General features: G+C 38.2%; 1 protein-coding gene across 1 annotated transcript; it reads left to right on the top strand.

Moving 5' to 3' along the window:
• The first annotated feature begins 1,019 nt into the window (after positions 1-1,019).
• Positions 1,020-8,800, top strand: pex3 (peroxisomal biogenesis factor 3). Its single transcript, XM_044169130.1, has 12 exons — positions 1,020-1,255; positions 2,219-2,350; positions 2,475-2,556; positions 2,850-2,893; positions 3,580-3,701; positions 3,929-3,995; positions 4,141-4,195; positions 4,385-4,523; positions 4,613-4,683; positions 4,776-4,898; positions 5,346-5,442; positions 6,537-8,800. The coding sequence occupies exons 1-12, from the start codon at positions 1,183-1,185 to the stop codon at positions 6,618-6,620; spliced, it is 1,089 nt and encodes a 362-aa protein (XP_044025065.1). The 5' UTR covers positions 1,020-1,182; the 3' UTR covers positions 6,621-8,800.
• The last annotated feature ends 12,301 nt before the right edge of the window (positions 8,801-21,101 follow it).

Genomic DNA, 21,101 nt, shown 5'->3' with positions numbered 1-21,101 from the left:
TGACAGACACACCTCCAGGTTTTAGTGTTTGACACCCTTATACAGTCTACGTTTGATGCTCTCAGAGCTGATTTTTTGGAACAGGTTTCTTGGTCTATATATATAAAAACATAGCTTTACCCAAAATATGCAATAGAGACTCACTGGTGGTGCCTTTGTTTTTCATTCATTGTGCTCCTGTCATGAAAAGGATGTAAAATGAGTGCATCAAAAACTGTTTTATTTTAACATCCCATAATTTCCTTTACATGGTTGCTGTACTGTAGACAATGTCTCTATTTATAGAGGTGGGCTCTGGTGAGTTTTGCAGCAGAGTGTATGCACATTATAGACAAAGCATTTTTATGTGCTCTACACCAGCTCAACTTTGAATTTTGTTCATTCCGCTCGTCAAGATAATCTTTATCTCCATCTGCACCATACACATTGAAATTCTCACTTTCCATTAGGCTGGGAAATGTATGTCACTGTTTTGGTTATTTTAAGATAAATTCATCATAGTATTAGTTTGTGCAACATGTCCATGTAAAGAAGAAATAAGACAATGTTCACAATGTCAAACTGCATTTATTCACTTTTGTATATATAGAATCAGAATCAGGTTTATTGGCTAATTTTAGTTTATCACAGATATATTGTTATCAGCATATAATGTCGATCAACGAGTAACAAGAATTTGAAGTACAGAAATGCCAAAGATATGTTTGAGGTATTTTAGAAATAGTGTTTCTGTTAAATAGTTTTTCCACCAGCGAGCACTGACAAGTTTATTTTTAAAATGTCCTGCTCAGTACCTGTACAGTCTATACGAAGTACATATCTTAGTCACGATTTTTAAATAACAAAAAATTATTGATCCCTATAAAAATGTTTATGTTATGTCTTTATGTAAAAAAAATGAATATGAGGAAAATGATTTTGATTGCATGTAGCCATGAGACGCACTTAATGTCTGGAGCTCAATTCGCGTTTTATTTTGAAATTGACAACAGGAAGTTATATTATTTACTCTGCTTACTTTGACTGACATACTTTGGCACGTTTGACAGTTAGCATGGTAGCAGGGAGTTACTAGCTAGCCGAAACTCCTCAGATAACATGTCCGTAAAACAGTCAGCAAAAATTTAAAAGAACGGTGTGTTTTTTTTGAGGTTTAGTTTCTGAACCCATCACTATCCAAGGATGTTTTCATCTGTCTGGAATTTTGTTAAACGCCACAAAAGGAAATTTATTGCCGTCGGAGCTGTAGTTGGAGGTACGTTAGCTTAACTGTTAACTGGTGTTGCTGTTAGCTTCTAAGTTAGCTAATAACTTTAGCAGCTCGCCTGACTGCACTGAAAAATCTTGATATATTATATTTTCTTACTTACGGGTAGAACACGTGCTTTTAAAATTATATTTAAAGAGCTTTCAAGAATCAAGCCGTGTGTATTTTCACTTCGGCATTAATATTTTGCATCAGGTAGCATAATTTCTAACTTAAAGGTACTCTGCTCAGACAGCCCACCAGGTGTTACTTTAACTATAACGTTAATGGAAACGAACTGTGGAAGACCAGACGACAAAAGTTACATTTGACTAAAAGTAACTGCTGCTCAGTGTGTTGGTTGTATATCGCGTTAAAAAATGATTTGTAACGATTCAATGAAGGTATGTAATTATATTATAACTGAGGCTTTGCAAATAAGCAAGACATCTTTAAATTGCCAGAAAATTGAATGAAGTTTGGCGTGGCGTTTCAAGCATGAGAACAGCACTTATGGCTGCTAAATGTTAGCATACGGTTTTAACTTATCGCCAAGCTCCTTTTAATATGAGGTGAGGATGAATCATGACAAGTGAACATTGGATATAACTGCAGGTTGGCTAATCGTGTTGTCTTAGCAGATTGCTAATTAATGTGTAATAATTAGTGAGAGTTAGTCAAGCAATGACATCTGTAGCGTTCAGAAGGCATTGCAAATCATTGAAAGTCTTTCACTTTATGACTTTTTTTTTCCATGAAAAGGATCAAATTTAAGTATACAGCTAAACGTATATAACGTTACTGTTGTTGGCAGCATCTATTCCAAAATATAAACCTGTGCTTTAACCTGGGCAAATTGGTGGTGACCCTATATGCAGTTCAGACTCATCTTGAAGTGTTTTTGATGGTTGGGGGTTATTTCTGTGCATGATATTACTTAGTACTACTTCTTATTTGTTGGCGATCCCCCAGGAGTATACTTCCTGGGTAAATATGCCCAGAAGAAGATCAGGGACATCCAGGAGAAGGAGGCGACAGAGTACATCGCTCAGGCCAGGCGACAGTTCCACTTTGAAAGCAACCTGAGGACCTGCAACATGACCGGTAATGACTTTACACTTGCATTTCCTTTTTAGCTGTTATTTTTCCACATCAGGATTAGGACTCTTTTCTCAACACAACACAAACCATTTTTGATTTAATTGCCTGTACTGTATGTGTGTTGCAGTGCTGTCCATGCTCCCTGCACTGAAAGAAGCCATCATCAATCAGCTAAATTCAGAAAGCCTCACTGCACTACTCAAGACCAAGTGAGTAGAAGTGCCTTTTACTGTTAGATTCAATAGATCGAACAATTCCTTATCCACTTGTACACACAATTTAACAGTTTAACGCTAAGATACTAGTGTAGATTTTGTTTCTATATTCATTACTTTACACAAATATGCCATTTTGTTGCCACTTTTAGATGTTTTTCTTGTTCTAAACATCCATGTTAAAATGTCAAATTGCTGTATGTAGTGCAATAGAAAGTGTGCTGTAAAGTGCAGTGTGACTCACAAAACGGTAATACCGCTTTTTCTTCTCTCACATCGTTTCAAAGACCGACCAATAAGCTGGAAATCTGGGATGACTTAAAAATCATCAGTAAGTTTTGTTCTTCACATCAGATGTCACTAAACCATCCTACACAGTGTGTAATGTCACAAAGTTGGGTGTAAATAATCCCATAAAATACTTCTCTAAAACAGAAGAATTGCCAACTTAAAGGTGGGGTATGCGATTCTAATCCAATATACGTCTTTTCGTCAAATTCTGCGAATATCTCCTCACGGTCCGCTAGCTGTCCGTTCAGTGTGAGCGCAGTACACAGCCCTGGCTCTGTAAAGGGGAAATAAACAAAGTGGCTCAGACCGGACAACACTATTTCAGCTATTCCAGCCATGATTTGTGCATCAGGTAATGTTAAATGACTTGCCTAAGGACACTCAGCTTACTTTCTAGTTTGCCGAGATATGCTGCTGTTGTGATGTTAGCTATAGCAGCAGGAGAGTTGTGAGTATCGCTGCCCGGAGCTGGTGTGCTGGCTCTGGGAAAACGTCTCGTCCTCTCTGGCTGTTAGTTACAGCAGCAACTGTAGGGACAGTTTGCTAACCCACAACCTAGCTAAAGTTAGTTACATTACCCTCTGTGTCGTTGTTCGCTCTATATCATGGTATTTGTGAAGGTGTTGGATTTCTCCAGAATCACATACCCCACTTTTAAATGTTTTAGTTTTTCATTTGAAATGTAATATTTGATCACAAACGTGTGAAACTTGTTGTCATGTTCAGGTTTCACCCGCACCATCGTGGCGGTGTACAGCACCTGCATGCTGGTGGTTCTGCTGAGAGTCCAGTTGAACATCATAGGAGGATACCTGTACCTGGACAACTCTGTAGGCAAGAACACAATGGTGAGGCACACAATATTCATACGCTTCTTTCACTTATCGAACCTGTAAGATCACAATAGTAACTGTAATGCAGCAGTGTTAGTTTCTGCTGTCACATTGTTTTAACTGTAAAACTGCTCACTTTTTTTTTTTTTTTTTTTTGACGTAGAAAATTGGACACCAGAAAGGTCAGGTGGAGATATTTTAGGTTTATTTGCGCATGTTTTTTGTGTTTTTTTTTCTCCCAGACTCCTCTGGCTCCCCCAGACGTCCAGCAGCAGTACCTGTCCAGTATCCAACATCTACTGGGAGATGGTAGGATGGACACACACACACACACACACACACACACACACACAAAATCTGATAACACTGTTTAACCCTGTTCATCCTTGTTTACCTCAGTCTGTCAGTATCTTATACCTTCACCTCTGACCTCTGTCTGTCTGTCTGTCTCCAGGTTTGACAGAGTTGATGACCGTAGTGAAGAAAGCAGTACAGAACTCACTGGGAGGGTGAGTATCTGTAACTAATGATTATTTGCATTATTATATCTTTTGTGATATAAAACAGAGTAGAGCAGCAAACCCTCACATTTTGGAGGCTTGAATCAGAAAATGTTTGTCATTTTTGCTTAATAAGTGACTTAAAATGATCAATCAAGTATCAAAATAGCTGTTGATTAACTTTCTGTTGGTTTCCAGCATGTCTCTGAAGCAGAGCCTGTCTATGCTGGAGTTGGAGCAGCAGTTGAGCTGGATCCGGGCGGAGGTGGAGGCCGGCTCTGAGCGGCCGCTGTCCTGGTACATGCTGGCTGACGACGAGAACGCGCTCGCTGACCAGGTCGCCACACAGAGACTGATACACAGCAGTGTTCACAGATAAAGCATCTGGTATTTAACAAATATTATCCACTTTTCTCTTCCGGCCAGGCGTGTGGGTTGACAAAAAACGATGCTTTGACCATCAAACTGCTAAATGAGACTAGAGACATGTTGGACAGGTAAACGCCACACCTGTGTGTTTGTTCATCATTTGTTTGGACACCTGTAGACTTGTGCGTTTTGTGATTCTGACGCGTATGTGTGACTCCAGTCCAGACTTCACCACCGTCCTAAACGCCTGTTTGAACCGGGGTTTCTCTCGTCTCCTTGACAACCTGGCCGAGTTCTTCCGCCCACCTCCCGGTGACTCCGCCCCCAGCGCTGCACCTGACAGGTCAGCTGCTTAACTGAGATAAATGTTTTTTTCCACAGATACATTGTGGGTTTATTATGTTTGTTTTCTTGTATTTTTGGTCATAAGAACCACTAATAGTTTGACTAATTGTTTCATGAGTTATACAAAGTAATAGACTACTTCCTAAAACCAACTTTCATTACTATTTACATCAAGTAAAATAACAAGTAAATGATTGTTTCCTGCTTGATTATGAAGAATTAAATTATTTACCTGTCAAACCTCTCACCAGTTTTTCAGAATTATGCCAAAGGCCTTTAATGTGCACATTTTTGTTTTAAAGTGGTTCGGTTGTCCAGTTATTTGGTCACTGCTGCAGAATGTTTGTGATTTTATTACAGAAAATAGTCATTCAAGTCCAGGCACAGAGCTCCATGTTGACATTAACCTCTACAATGACTCTTTTGTGTCTGTCTGTGTGACCAGTCTGTCTGCAGTCAGTCTGCCGCTGGCGAAGATCATCCCCATCATCAACGGCCAGATCAACACCATCTGCAGTGAGACTCCCAGCCACTTTGTTCAGGTGAAACCAGGCTTCAGTCAGTCACGAGCGTTTTCTTTGCTCAGACACACAAACATCTCAGTGGAGAAACATAGATGTGAGGCTGGCTAATATTTCCATTTCTGCATCAAAAGATTGTGAAATACTGAACCGACCAAATTTTAAAGCCACGAACACTTGTTGTTAACCGGTCAGGCTGCGCTTGTTTGGTGTGTTTGTTTGGTGCAGCAAGTCCACACTGTGTTTGCTTTTTGTTTGGCTTTTCCTTTGTTTGCCGAGTGATAATCAAACAGATGTTCCAAAACGATCAACAGGTGCAGCTCTCTGATCAGATCATAAGTGTAAATTTGTTATTAATGTGCAATTTGACAGTAATTCAGCATCAGGCTTTAATGTTTGTAGAAGAGAGTAGGAAATATCTGTTTCATTTTAGAGACTGTTTTAATTTTAATGTTTCAAAAACTGTTCTTTAATGTCTTTCATCTGTGCCTTTGGGCTGTTTATTACCACTGACTGCTAAGGCCGGGTATCAAAACGTCATACTTTTTTGGTAGCGACTGAAATGATAATGATTGAAATCATATTTTGTATTTTATTAAGGCAAAATTATTGTGCTCTTGATTGTGTTTAGGTAGCATTTCACAGGTTTTCTTTTGCTAAATTATAAGAGTGGCTTTGTAGGAAAATTTTGTATATTTCTCATTTTAGTATCAAAACTAAAGTTACTGTATCAGCACTACTGTCTCCTCAAATAATATGTGTAAGTTTTTGATGGATTATGTATATTCTTTATATTGAGCAAGTTTAATGCGTTAGACAGAAGGCATGGTGTGGCAACTGCATCATAATACATTATCTTAATGAGTTAATTATCCCCAAAAATACTGATGGGTGATTCCCACCTTTGTACAGTTTGATCTTCACTTAAGAACTCTTGCGTAGAACTCAACATACCAGAAATGATCACAAAATATCAGACAATTTGAAGTTGATTTTGTAATTTTTAAAATTAAGCACATTAAGCAGAATAAAGATAATCATATTTATACATATTGTCTTTTCTCGGTATATTACTTCCCTGTAAATATCTCTAACTTTCTGTCTGTCTCTGTCAGGACTTGCTGATGAACGACCAGGTAAAGGAGTTTGCAGCCAACGTCTACGAGACCTTCAGCACACCACAGGAGCTGCAGAAATAATCAACCAAGTGTGAGGAGAAGAAGGAGAGGAAGAAAAGAGGGATGAAAACAGAAATGATATAAACCCTGGACTGTTAATCCCTCCTTTTTTTCCGTGAGACACTTTCCTCCCCCAAATCCTGCAGACTTTTCACTCGGATGGCAAAAATGTCCAGACAAAGCAGCAGTGGGAGTGTCTGTGTCCCCTCTGTTATTGAACTGGTGGAGGATGAAGAAACTTGCACTGGGTTTGTAGTCACAGCAGAGCCTGTGATTAACCCTGGGACCACTGCATCTTGGGAACTGGAGTCACGTTTAACCTGGTAATGTGGTTTTATTTGCCCTAAGAGGTGGGAAACAAGCGGGAAAACACACACTGACAGTGTCAAAAAGTGCGGTGAAGGATCGGTCACTACTGTTCAGAGCTGCTCTCCACTTCAGACAAGATGATACTTAAACATCCCTTTTCCATCAGCAGTGGTGAGTGTTTTATGTCTGTTCACGTTTCCAGCTGCTCGGTCTGCACCTTGGCTGTGTTGCGGCATCAGAAGGGTTTACAAAGTGCAGTTTGTTATTTTTTTGTTACAACGTAATCCCGGTGGTAGAGGCATGTGTGTAGGATCGATGTGGGCTGATGCGTACAGTATACGTAGTGATTTTTGTTTTGTTTTTGTGCTAATATTCAGTTTTTTAAATTTGACCATTTTTGGTCAATCCATTTGCATTTTCTTATCATGGTGGAAAAGAATCAGCAGAAGCTTGTGAGTAATTTGGAGAGAAAGAGTTAGAAGATGAAGAAACTGATCAAAATGGCGTATTGGCACAGCCGACGTCACTGATTAATTCCAAATTAAATATGTAGTCTAGTGGTCAAAATTTATTTTAAATTTTTAAACACCATTATTAACAAAATAAAACACCATTATTAACAAACTCATATCAGTCCAAATGCAGTTTTGTGTCGTTGCTCTTTTTCCATCCAAAACACAGAAGTTCACTTCTTTTAGTGCAGAGTCAAAAAATCTCCTTAAATTTGAAAATAGGACATGCAGACTTACAAATGTTCTGAAAAACACTGAGTTCTGTTCTGGTTTCAGTCTATGAATCTGTGTTTTGGAGCATGTAATCCAGTGGCTACAGACAGAACCTGTTTTTCCAGTGTAGTTCCTTTTTCCCCCCAGAAGGTGTCGCTCTTCTTCAGCTGGTGTGAGAATCCCTCTGCGTTGCCATCCTTTTGTCTTTACATGAAGTTTCTCCTGTTTTTAAGTCAAATTAAATTAAATTTTATATTTGTGATTCTGTCCTTGACAATATTGGTGTTAAATCCTGGTTTGCAGCCTAAAATGACTGATAACATCCAAAGTTTTACTTTAATGGCTGTAATTATCATTATTTTTCTCACAGATGGCAGGTAATATGTAGAACAGTGTTCCCCCCCATTTCTTTCTGTTTGAAGCTTGTTTTCTCACTTCATTTGTACGTATGTGACTTCTTGAAAAGCTGAATTGATTTTAGAGTCTTCTGTGTTGTCCAAAGCCAAGAAATTTGGGACAAGTCCATCCAAACTCTTCCCACGTCTGATTAGTAAATCAGGCGTGTTCAGCCAATCGAGAGCTGGTTAACACACCTTATTCAACTAATGACGTGTTGGTAGAGCAGGGAGAGGAAAATATGCAGGACAGATGGGTTTCACTTATGAATTCACTTTAAATCATGTCAATCATTTAATTTATTACAGGTACTTTACATCATCCAGGTAACTGAAATCACAGTAAAGATACCCCTCAGATTGTTATTACTCTCAGAGATCTAATGCTACTTAAGATTAGATTTGCCCCACCTCAGTGCCACATGGGTAGGGTTAGCTCTGTATGGAGGTAATGGAAAGTTTGGGGTTTTTTTCCTGCAACTGCTAGCTCATTCATCCACCTATCCACCTCCTTCAGTCTTTGTCTGTGGGTGAGCAGGTGTGCACCTTAACCCGTCAGACGTCATCTTCTCAGGAGATGAGAAAACATCAGGTGACAGTTCAGCTAATTTAGTTTCTAATCCCTGCATTACATAATAAACACAGTCAGGTGAAAATGTAAATCTGTGTATATAATCAAGGATGTTATGCATTTTGAAGCATAATATCCTGAATGACAGCTGAAATGTATGTTTGTAGCAAGTTAAATAAAGGTAAAATGTGATTTAATATACATTCTTCATTTTGTGTTTCCTTTCTCTGTGCAAGTGTTTTAAAAGCCCAAACTACAAATAATTTTTTTTAAATGTGAAATGGTTTACTTTGATGCTTCAAGCCAGATATCCAACAGATAACAGGAAAGTATTGCGTCAACAGGCGGTGCCCTACTGCAGCAGGAAACAGTTTCATAAAATATACTGGTCTTGGAAATAATCCACTGTGCTGTTAACGCTCCGACACATAACACATGAGAGGATGACATCATCACTTGATTACTGATGAATGAAATTAGGAAGGAAAATATTTTCCTAAATGGAAATATGGCATTTAATTATCAAAGACGACCTGGGTGTGGAATTCCAAAGACATGCGTTTGTTTCCATTCCAGTTTTTAAGAAGATGACGAGATTAAAGTGAAGTGATGTGCTATACGGCTGTCGTCAGAGTTCAAGTTTTGTGGCAGTTATTAAAAGTGGAACAAGTTGGACAGAAGAAGTTGACCGGAAGTCAGTTATAATGCTTGAACTAATTATCTATTTAATAGTGTTCCAGATTAGTTTTTTTTCTATTCAAGCTTTTTTTTCGAGGCATATCGATACCATAAAAAGTAACATCACAATCAATTGTTACACGAAACACCATTTTACAAAATGTAGCCTCATATTCAAAGCACAATGGAAAAGGACAAGATTATACAGTCTGGCTAAATTATGATGATTCTGTTTTCCTTGTTTTGCAAGACAGATTTTGAAGATGCTAAGACGCAATTAAAGTATGTTGAATTGCTGAAACTGATCATTAAACAAGACTAAAGCTGCGTCATAATTCCACACTACATGCTAATTCTACAGTTTCTACTACATCCTGTACTTTCAGCAGTTAGTATGCAACGAAAATCAACATACTACTCCGTTTTATACTAACAGAAAATGATACAATACATGCAACATCAGATGTCAATCAAACTGCGACTTTAGAACGACAATGCCAATAGAATTTCATATAGAGACATCATATTGCCCCCCACCACCACCACACACAATTTATAATTCCCTTTGTGCATTGTACTGTTGCAGAATAGTGCCCATCAACTTACTTCATATACTTAATTTCATAACTTTTCCATTGTGATCACACCACATACTCAAATCCCGCTTAGTATTAGTTTGTAGTATGGATTTTGGAATTTGCAGCCCTGCGAGCTGGTACTTAATTAGTTAAACGCTAACAGACTCACAATGGCGATGGCTAACATACTGATACTAAGCGCGTGTGTTTATCATGTTCACGGTTTTAGTTTAGCGTGCATATTTTTGCTAATTAGCACTAAACACAAAGCTGAAGCTGATGGGAATGTCGTTAGTTTTGCAGGTATTGGACAATTTTTGACCTGGCGCCAGATGAAAAGTCAGGAGATCACCAAAGTTATTACAATTAATCCTTTCATGGAAATCTGTCCAACAGTTGCTGAGACATTTCAGGGTTAGGGAAAGTCAGGGGATCATCAAAGTTATTAGGATGCATCATCAGGGGACCATGAATGTCTGCACTAAATTTAATGGCAACCCATCTTCTAGTTGTTGAGCTATTTCAGTCTGGACCAAAGTGCTGGTCCCACCGACAGACCAACATTGCCATCCCTAGAGCCACGCGCGCTAGCCATCCCTCAAAAAAAAGGTCAAGAAGGCGAAAAGGATTTAAAGATGGGTGTTTATAGGTTTAAGTTTAAGAATAGGTTTAGAAGTTTTTGCTTTAAGATAAGTGAAGTGAAGCAGATTGTGGAGTGAGTTAATGTAACACATCACAAATAAATATTATTTGAACATTTTAACCTGGTACTCTCCAGGTCCAGTCCAAACTCGCAACTCAGGTATCATGAAACTTGCCCCACTTTTTTGACACCATATCAGCCTTTTGAGGGGACTTCCTGGTGATACCCTTGGAAATATTTGACTTACAGGTTGACGCACAAATGCATCATCAGTTTAGATTTCTGTGAGGTCTAGACTCTGAAATCTGTAGCTTGAAAAAACGTCAGTTAAAACTCTACTATACTTGGATAAATACTTAATTTATCCAAGTATATACTATATATAAATATATATATCAAAATTAATTCTGCTCTTGAATTGATTCATGTGATGATCATGTACTGAATGTTTTTGTATTTTCTTTCCTTGTTTGCCACAAAAAACGTGTTTTCTTTAAAGCCAAAATATTCCACAGACGTCCCCTTTGACCTTGAATCAAGAGAAATTATTGTGGCGACAAATCAATCTCGGTGCAGCTTTGTAGAAACCATTGGCGAAGGTTTCTTATCAGGACAAAGGTGCAAGAAGCGCAAACAGTGGAAAAAGCCGGCAGACAAAATATCAGCAGCGCTGAAATCAAAGCAGACGTCACACAGAAGTACAAGGGTCAACACAGCAGCAGGGAGAAGCTGGTGAAACACCAATCAGTCATCAACTTTATTGATTTATCATATTTCAGACAAATACGTTTCAGACAAGGCTCCGAATTTTGAATTAAATATCAGTTTTCAACAGTTAAATTCAAACTATTGCAGACAAGTGCATGTAGGGAGGTGTGTGTGTGTGTGTGTGTGTGTGTGTGTGTGTGTGTGTGTGTGTGTGTGTGTGTGTGTGTGTGTGTGTGTGTGTGTGTGTGTTTCATGTTCTTATATCCCGGTGGAGACTTTAACCTGAATGCACATGACAAAAATTGAGGTTAGAGACTGTTTTCTGAGGGTTAAGACTTGGTTTCAGGGTACAGGTTACAGTTAGGTTAGGGTTAGGGGCTAGGGAAAGCATTGTGTTAATGACTGTCCCCACGGGAATAGTGAAATATGTGTGTGTGTGTGTGTGTATGTGTAGTTGGACACATAATGACATTCATTTTCTTCCTGGTTGAGTGTGACTCAAAAGATGACTTCATATTCTCTACTGACTCTCTGACATTTTACCTTATAAGGATGAGAGATGATGCTTTCTCGGTGGGTGGATTAGATGATTAAAAGAATGTAATATCACATTGCACTGAATTGAGCTGCTGCTGTGTGTTGTCAGAGAAGAATCTGTAAATGTTCCCTCTCACGGTTGATTCTTGCAGCAGTGATCTGACCTGGATCCTCGAGCAAGAAACTGTCAGTCTCTAATGTGATGAAAGTTTATCGTGACAAATGCAGAAGAAAAATCTGCTAATCTGACATCTTAATCTTTACTTAAAGACAGTTCATCAATTATCAGTTTGGCAAGACTTCACTTCAATGTAGTAAAACTCACATGTGATAAGTATATTAAGCGTTCAGTAGTCCGTGTTAAGTGTTTCCTTCTGTCTTTTTCTTCTTCTCAGGGATGAAAAGTTTGAGTCCTATAACTATAATAATAATAATATATTTACATAATAATAATCAGTACTTTTAGAGCTCCTTTCATAAAACAAGTTTTAAAGTGCATAGGCAACAAATGAACAAGCAACAATAACAAAAACAAATGCAAAACTTTATAGGTAAAAACAAAAAGACATTTAACTGAACCAGATTAAAGCTAAAATAAGGTGAAACAAAAAATAAGAGATAAAAATACAATTCAACTAAAAAACCTTGTGTAAATTCAGGATAAACTCTCTGATTAAAGTATATAAAAGATGATCCTGACTCAGCCCCCTTCCTCAGACAGGTTGTTTCAGAGCCTCAGTCCCCTGTAGTTTTAAGTCTCAACCCAGACAAGAAACTCAAATCCATGTTTAGGCTCACACGGATAAAAGATCAGAAATATAGCTATATCAGTATTGTCAAGCAACAGTAAAATATGTTGCACTTTGCCAATAGTTTGTAATAGAGTTAGATTAGTTAGATAACATCAAGTTATAATGGAACTGTTTTATTTACCGGCCTTTAGAGTTTAATCAATTTTTAACCAGGATGTGCACATGAAACATAATGAAGTTGTGAAAAAAGTAAAACAGGGACACATTTCATGTTGTTGAGGTCAGCTCTTATTGTGTTCGGACCTTTGAGACTTTTGCGTGCACACATTTGTTATCCTAACCTTAATCCCAACCTTCACCAAAACCAAGCCTGAACCCCCTAAAATGTAATGGTTTACCTTGTGGAGATCTGCTTTTTGTCCCCAAATGGTAGTTGAGTCCCCACAATGTCACTTTGTGAACAGACTTTGTGAGGGCCCTTGTTGAAGTAATCCATTCCCCAGCCTCTTAACCTAAAAGCTTAACCCTTAACCTAACCCAATTCTAACATTAACCCTGAAACTGTAACCCTCAAACAGCCCTTTGAAAAAAGGAAGGACTGAACAAAATGTCCTCACTTTCCAAAAAAAGTCCTCACTGTCAAGGTCCTCACAAAGATCAGTACAAGAGCACACATACACACTTTGTCTGGCAGATGGTTAACAAACAACCACATGATAAAAAATGCCATGTGGTCTGCCACACTGTGAGTGTGTGTGATGTGTTGACCTCCAGTCAGTTTCTTCAGCGTTTCAACACAGTGCTGCCAGTCAGCTGCAGCCTCATGACCTCATGATCTGCTCTGCTCAACAGATGCTGAAAACTGACAACACTCCTCTGCTGTTTGTCTGATACTCGGGTCCGAAACGTGTCACTGTGCATGTCGTGCTGACGAAATAATCATTGCTTCCTAAAATAGAGCCACCCCACATAAACATGCCGAATCATGCAGAGTGGCAGAATGGAGGCTTTGTTCCATAAAAAAAGCCCTTTATTTGCCGAGGAACTGTGTGCGGTCAGGCAGCTTTCCATTAAAGCTCTGCTGGACAGAGTTACGTTCAGCACTGCAAAAACAGGTTCAGCTCAAATTAGTCTGCACCAGATGACTGCGTGTCACAGTTTGAACTTTTGTTGGGCTGCTTTTTGTTGTTGCTCCACAGTGAATGACCGTCTTTTCCCGGTTTGTGGCACAGAGCTGGAAATCCCCCTGTTGTTGAGCTAAAAGACTGAGCCGCTGGTGTTTCTAAACGCTGTCTGGCTGCGTGATGCCGCGCATGTCTGAACCACTGACCCACATTGCACAAGTGGAAATATATAACTGACAGGAGCAGGTACTTTCTATCTGTCAGAGACTTTGGAAAAACATGTTATGCTGCAGTTATATTGAAAGTCTGATAAAATCTCAGAAAACAAAAACAGTTTCTTAATCATTAAATTGTATATCATCTTTATAAGCTGTTCTGATGTTCAGGAAACAGAGAAAATAGCTTGTTTTTCTCTGCACAGACTTGTATTGCATGGTAAAACAACTCTCAAAATCATGTTTTTAGCTAAAAAGAAATAAACAGGAACAAATTAGATTCTGACAAATGCTTTGTTTGCCAAAATAGTGGCAAATATGTTATTTTCTTAGTCTAAAAACTAAACCACAACGTCAAAACCCTTGATCATACAGTATGTTTTTATGAGCTGAGAGTGTGATCACTACCACAATTTTTTTTTAACACTAATTGTGTAGTTACCAATACCTCTGGATCAATAGTACTCCCACATACTGAGTCTGTAAAGTCTCAGTTCAAGCTTTGAGAAATCTCACATTCTTTTTCCAAAAGTAAGTAGCAGGACTGAAATACATGTGATACCTGCAATTATGAAAAAACCCCAATCTAATCCCTGTTTCACTTTCAAAAAGCGTAGAAGTTACTGATAAATCAGTAAATCATGACTAGCATGTGATTCAACCTCACTTTAAACATCTGGGAACAATCATTGAAAATAAACTCACCTTTCAGACCAGTGCAGACTCCAAAAAGGCAAGCCAGCGGCTCTCTCTCCTCAGGAAAATCGATGAGCTTCAACACCAGCAAACCCACCCTGATCGTGGTCTACAGGTCACTCACTGAGAGTGTCCTAACTATAACATCGTCTCCTGGTATGTGAACCTCTCACTTAGACCAGGAACAAGCCGACCCAGGTGGTCAACCGTGTACTGTAATGGACAATAAAGTTTCTTATCTATCATATCTAAAAAAAAAAATCCCCCTCACATTTTCAGCATCTTTTCAGCAAAAAGGTGGATTTTAATGTAGTTTTGAAGGATTCAGCTCTTTACTGGGAGTGGATTAGATTAGGTAGATAAATAACTTTGTGATGTTTACCTACCTTTAAGTGCCGGTTTATCTTCCAAGTCCTCCAAATGAAACAACAAAATACGTTGTTTGTCCATGCCCTCTAGAATGACAGCAGGAGACATAATTTGACTGTGCCTACCAAAACTGTTACAAATCACAGTTTTATGATGTGACACCACTATGGTTAAGGTTTGGTTAGGTTTAGGCACAAAAACGACTTGGTCAGGTTCAGGGAAACATCGTGGTTTGTTAAGGTGAGGGGACCTTTGTCATCATGGTTACAATAACAAACACGTGGTTAAGATTAGGGAACGATTGTGGTCATGCTTTAAAAAAAAAACAATGTTGTTTTGGGGAACTCGCTGAAACGCCTGATGCTGTTGTTCTTCTCGGGAGGACAGTCTCACCAACACCTGATGCAACATGCCCCCACCAATACGGCACCATTTTTGTCCCATGTTCACCTGGTTTGCTTTTAACTTTTTGTTGCATGTCACCCTGTCACTTTCTTCCAGCGTTTCCCTTCACAATACTGCCGAATAAATGCATGGATTTCTCCCTGTACCACTGCTGACTGGTAGAGCAAAATGACCCCCATCACCATTTTACTGGAAAAGTAAAACAGCTCTTTTCAAATCTCTGTTTATTTTTCCTTCTCAGTGTTTTAAGGTAGCACTATACACCAGTACCCGTGTGGTCCAGACAGGTGTACAGTACCAGTATCACTGCAACCAGGACAATCAGCCAAACAAAACTTTAATTCTTCCCTGTGAAACCTGCTGAGTGACACAGTGACTCAGGTCATGTGATCAATGAGCAGGCATCAAGTTTTTATGTAATCACTGTGGTACGTGCCTACAGTACCCTACTCAGGGTTTGAAACTTTCCCCTCAGTGGGACATTTCCTATAGAGAGAGACGAGGATCTGTAGTGATCATGTCAGGTGTGCGGGTTGTTCCAAAACTTTCCACAATCACAAAGTGACTCAGCAGGTTTAGTTTGTTTAAGTTTAGCTTCAAGTTCATTTCAGGTATTCAGGTTCGTTCGAGTTCACGAGCTGTGATGAGGAGTTCATGTACAAACAAATTCAATTTTACCTCAGTGGATCATGGGATCATCTCAGGTTTATTTTACAGTATTTAAGCCAAAAGCTACTTTTTATAGAAATACTTCTGCCTTACCTCTGCTACTACCACTTTTTTCCCCTGCTTGTACTATTGCTATCACTATTAGTACTGCTACTATTGTTGCTACAACTACTACCACCACTGCTGCTACTTCTATAACTACTACTACTGCTACTATAATACCAACTATATAATAATAATAATAATAATAATACCAACTATAATAATAACAACTGCTTCTACTGCTACTGTTGCTCTGCTACTACTTGTACTTCTATTATTACTACAAGACAACACAACTACTACTGCTGCTGTACTACTCTTTACTATTACTACAGCTACTGTAAAAAGGGACTACAACATGCAGTACACCAAATACTACTGCTGCTTTTATTTCAATGGCTACTAGTACCAGTTCTAGTAGACTACTAGTTCTACTGCTACTACAAATTCTACTATACATATTGTCGCTGTTACTGCCATCCTACTCTTAACAACACTGTAATTGCTTTTGCTATTGGTTTTACTACCAAACATCTACTACTACAACAGGAACTATAACTTCTACTGTTACTACTGCTACATGTAGGTCTAATACTATCACTACCCCTACTTTCATCACTGCTACTGCCATTTCTACAAATTTTACTACTACTGCAGCTACTACTACTATTATACTACTTACTATATTACTTCATCTACAATTACTGCTGTACTGTTACTAACAATACTACTAATATTAATACTCCTACTCTTACTGCTGCTTCTGCTAAGTACTTTCACAAATAGCAATACTCTCACTAATAGTTGCTACTAGTTGTACCTGCTATTATCTCTACTGCTATTAAAACTACTAATACCACTACCACTACAGATACTGTAACTGCTATTGTTACTACTGTGACTTACATATGTCTGACTAATGCTATCACTACCACTACTTTTATTATTGCTACTGCTATAACCATTACAACTTCCACTACTACTGCTACTATATACCTGTTACATGTACATCTAGTACTGCTATCAAATGGGGAAAAGGTGCTACTACCACCTATTTTGCTACCTCTACTACAAAAATTACTTTTGTTTGTAGTACAATGACAACCACTACATTTACTTGTATTACTACTAGGCTTGCTACTACTACTACTACTACTGCAACTAGCACTACTACTGTTACTTTTAGTACCATTACTACTGCTATTATTGTGATTACTACTAATAGATAGTGCTCCAATACAGTGCTGCAGGGATGACATATTTTTGTAGGCCAACCCGGAAGTCAGCATCGCCCTGGTTCCCTCGACAAAAAGCCAATGGGATTTTTCCATTGGATTTTGGTTTCTTGCAGAAAATAAGCTCTGTGGCAAACAAAAGTTTATGATAAATGAACACCACTTTTTGATTTTTGAAGCGTAAATGCAATCGCCAGAAGTAAAAAGCTAACGTTAGGCTATAAACGAAGTAGATTAATTTTCCTTGTTCAGCGTGATGATGTTTAATGTCCCTGACAACCTCTGTAGTCTCATTTAGCCACTTGTTAGCAACCGCCTTTTTTAAGACTTTAAAATTCACGAGTGGGGTATTTACTGACACAATTTATGTCGTAGAACAAAACATGAATATCTCTTAAGCTTATGTTAACCATAGAACTTCTTTCAGGCATCTAACCAAAAACCCATTTAAAAAAAAGTGACTTCAAGACGAGGGAACCGGAAGTGCAAAAATGCTAACTCATTTCTGGGTTTTAGGACTCATTCCTGCAGCACTCTATTGCTGCTGCTTCTTGTATTCAGCGAAAGACTCATCCCCCCAAAATGCACCACAGAGCGCCACAGGAAGTCATTCCTGCCTGTGGCCGTCAAACTCTTCAACTCCTCCCTCTAAGTGTCAGTCTGTATGACCCTAAGTCATTAAACTGGACACTGATCACTACATCTATGCAATACTTGACATAATTGTGCAATATCCTGTGTTAATACTGCTGTGCAATATACTCTTTTCAGTTTAAAATTCCCTTTAACTCCTCCCTCTAAGTGTCCGTCTGTATGACCTTAAGTTGATAAACTGGACACTGGATCATTAACATCACTGTAATACTTAAAATAATTGTGCAATATTCTCTGTTTAATACTCTGGTGCAATATACTCTGTTTTCAGTATAATTTATTGATATTTATTCATACTTCTTTTACTGCTGTGCAATATCCACCGTCTCATAATCATCTTAATAAGCTACACTTAACTTGACAGTACATGCACTACTACTTGTTACTTATATTATTACATTATATTATTATACCGCACATACTTATCATCAACCGGTAATCCACTTTGTACTTTACACTTATTTTAAGTTTATACTTATATCCACTTTGTACTTAATTTGTCTTGCCTGTATTATAGTGTATTATATTTTGATTTGCTTAGTACTTCTATTCCTGTGTGCACTGATGTGATAGTGAGCTGCTGTAACAAAAGAGTTTCCCCTCGGGGATCACTAAAGTATTTCTGATTCTGATAAGTGCTGCTACAAGTAGTAATGCTATTGCTGCTGCAACCGTTTCTGTAAAATACTTTATTGAACATTGAATTTAATAACAATAAGGCAGTATAACCATGGCAGTACCAATGTTTGGCATAACTATGAGTAGAAGAACATGCATATTCAAAAATAGCAAAAAGAGCAGTATTAATACATGAATATCATAGGCAAGAAAATAACAAGTAATGATAATCAAAACAGGCTTCAATTTACATTTCCCATAATCCATACTGGTAATATACAAATCATTACAAGTATGTGAAAACCTCATGGGCCTCCAGACTTGGTCAGCAAAAAGAACATTAGCTGAAACTAAATAATCCGTGTGAGAACCGAGCCAGCAGCTCAGATTGCAGTTTGTAGTATCAACAAAACCGATACAGACAGCAACAGCAAGTGACAGGTGAACAGTAGCTGTGTATTCATCACTTTCAGATTGCTGTTATAGTGGTGACTCACAACTACTGGCAGTGAATCACACATAAAACGCTGAGATCATCCGTCCTCTTTGATTTTCCACTCTATTCTCTCTTTCTTTCTTCCCTCACTTGTGTGTAACTCAGTCTGTCCGTTCCTTCCTCTGGTACTCTATCTGCTCTGAGCTTCGTCATTTACTGTAATGGTAGTAAGGGCAGGCTCAGGGCAGCTGTGTATATGTATTCGTGTGTGTGTGTCTACATTATTGATTCCCTCTGAGCCCCACCAGGCAGTAATCTGTGTGCTGAAATGTCATTGGCGGTGTGCTGTCAGGCTTCATTCCCTCATAATCCAGGCCTCTGCTGATTGGATGCCGTCAGGTCCCTCGTTAGGAATTCATGATGATGCAGGCTGAGGTCACACTGTTCAATCAGGGGGGTGATGTCATCTCACCTGAGCCCTTTGATTGGCCCAAACTGACCCACACACCCACAGATATGTACAGTATAGATAGATAAATAGATAGATATTTTTGTAAATATATATAGTCTTTAATATATAAATCCAGCTTTTATTCTTTGGTGACATGAGCTGAGCTGAGATGATGTGACAAGACTTTAAATGGCACGGGACAATCTTAAATAAAAAATGTATAAATATCATTTAAAATGAAGATTGAAACGAGATGAAATGAAAGATGAGACTGGAGCAGGTGATTGATGAGATGAGATGAGATAACGTTAGGTAATATAAAATAAAATAGGACTGGAACAGGTTTAAAAAGTGACTAAATTAGATAATTTATGAAAAAGTGAGACAATATGAGATGAAACGGGATGGGATGGGACAGCACAAGATGAGATGAATGAAAAGATGACTGAGATGAGATGAGGTGATGTGATGCAAAATTAAATAAAATGGAATTGGATTGGAGACAAAATGAGACAAGATGAAATATGTTATTTTGTTTGAATAGTATTAACTGTTGTTACAATGTTTTTACGCTGTACTCTTGGCCTGACATCTGAATCTCAATGAGACTTTAAATTGACTAAAGAAAAAGAAAGAAGAAGAAGAGACGAGTCGCAGCCAGACAAATAAGATGGAATGAAAGATAAGAGTAGACCAGATGAACGGAGAGATGAGATAATATAAGGTAAAATATGTGTCTATATGAGGTACATGAAGAGATGAGAGAAGACAACAGGGGATGAGATGAAGTTATGTCTGAAATAATATGAAATTGATGAGAAGAGGTGAGAGAAAGTGGTGGATGTGATGAGTTAAAATATGCTTATATGAAGTGAGATGAAATGAGGTGAGATAAGGTCAGATGACAGGAGGTGAGATGAGAAATGAGATGAAATTGAAAAGAGATGATGTGTCAGCAAATGGCTTGCAATGAAATTAAATCCACGATTCAACATAACATGATTCAACATAACATCAAGTGAAATAAGATAAACTGACAAGTTGAAATGGTGAGATGAGATGAAACTAGATAAGGCACGATCAGATGTCATGTGATGAAATCCAAATACCAAAGTTCAAAACACAGAATTGAAACATGGTTTGAAGACTAAAACTAAGACCAGACAACAACTGAATGTACTGAAATTGGTGATGTTTCTAAAACTGTCAAAAGTTTGTTCACGTCAGCAATATCTTTACATTACATTACATTCATTTGGCCGATGCTTTAGTCCACAGCAGCTTACAGTCCCCCCGCCCCATCTACATACTTCTCAAGGACTCTTCAACACGTGGACAGGAGAATAAAACCCCAAACACTTCAATTAATGGAACTGATGAAAAAAGGCTGATTTTCCATCTTTAACTCAAATGTTTCAATTGTCACTGTGTGTGAATGCCTCAAATATTTAAGAGTTACTTTTTGAGAAGTTGAACTGACAAACTGAAATCACATGACATCGTGTAAGATTTCATAAGCTATCACAAGACAATAAACTTTACGTGACACAACATGAAAATGCAAAATAAGCTGAGATGTTATGAAATGACTCACGAGACGAGCTGAAATTAAGCAATATCATGAAACGAGGCTAAAGACGGTGCAAACCAGGTCACATGTTACCTCGCTCTGCAGCCTGAGATCTGCTGTGT

The sequence above is a fragment of the Siniperca chuatsi genome, linkage group LG16 (genome assembly GCF_020085105.1).
Source record: "Siniperca chuatsi isolate FFG_IHB_CAS linkage group LG16, ASM2008510v1, whole genome shotgun sequence".
Taxonomy (NCBI): domain Eukaryota; kingdom Metazoa; phylum Chordata; class Actinopteri; order Centrarchiformes; family Sinipercidae; genus Siniperca; species Siniperca chuatsi.
This window is presented reverse-complemented; position numbering and strand designations above follow the sequence as displayed.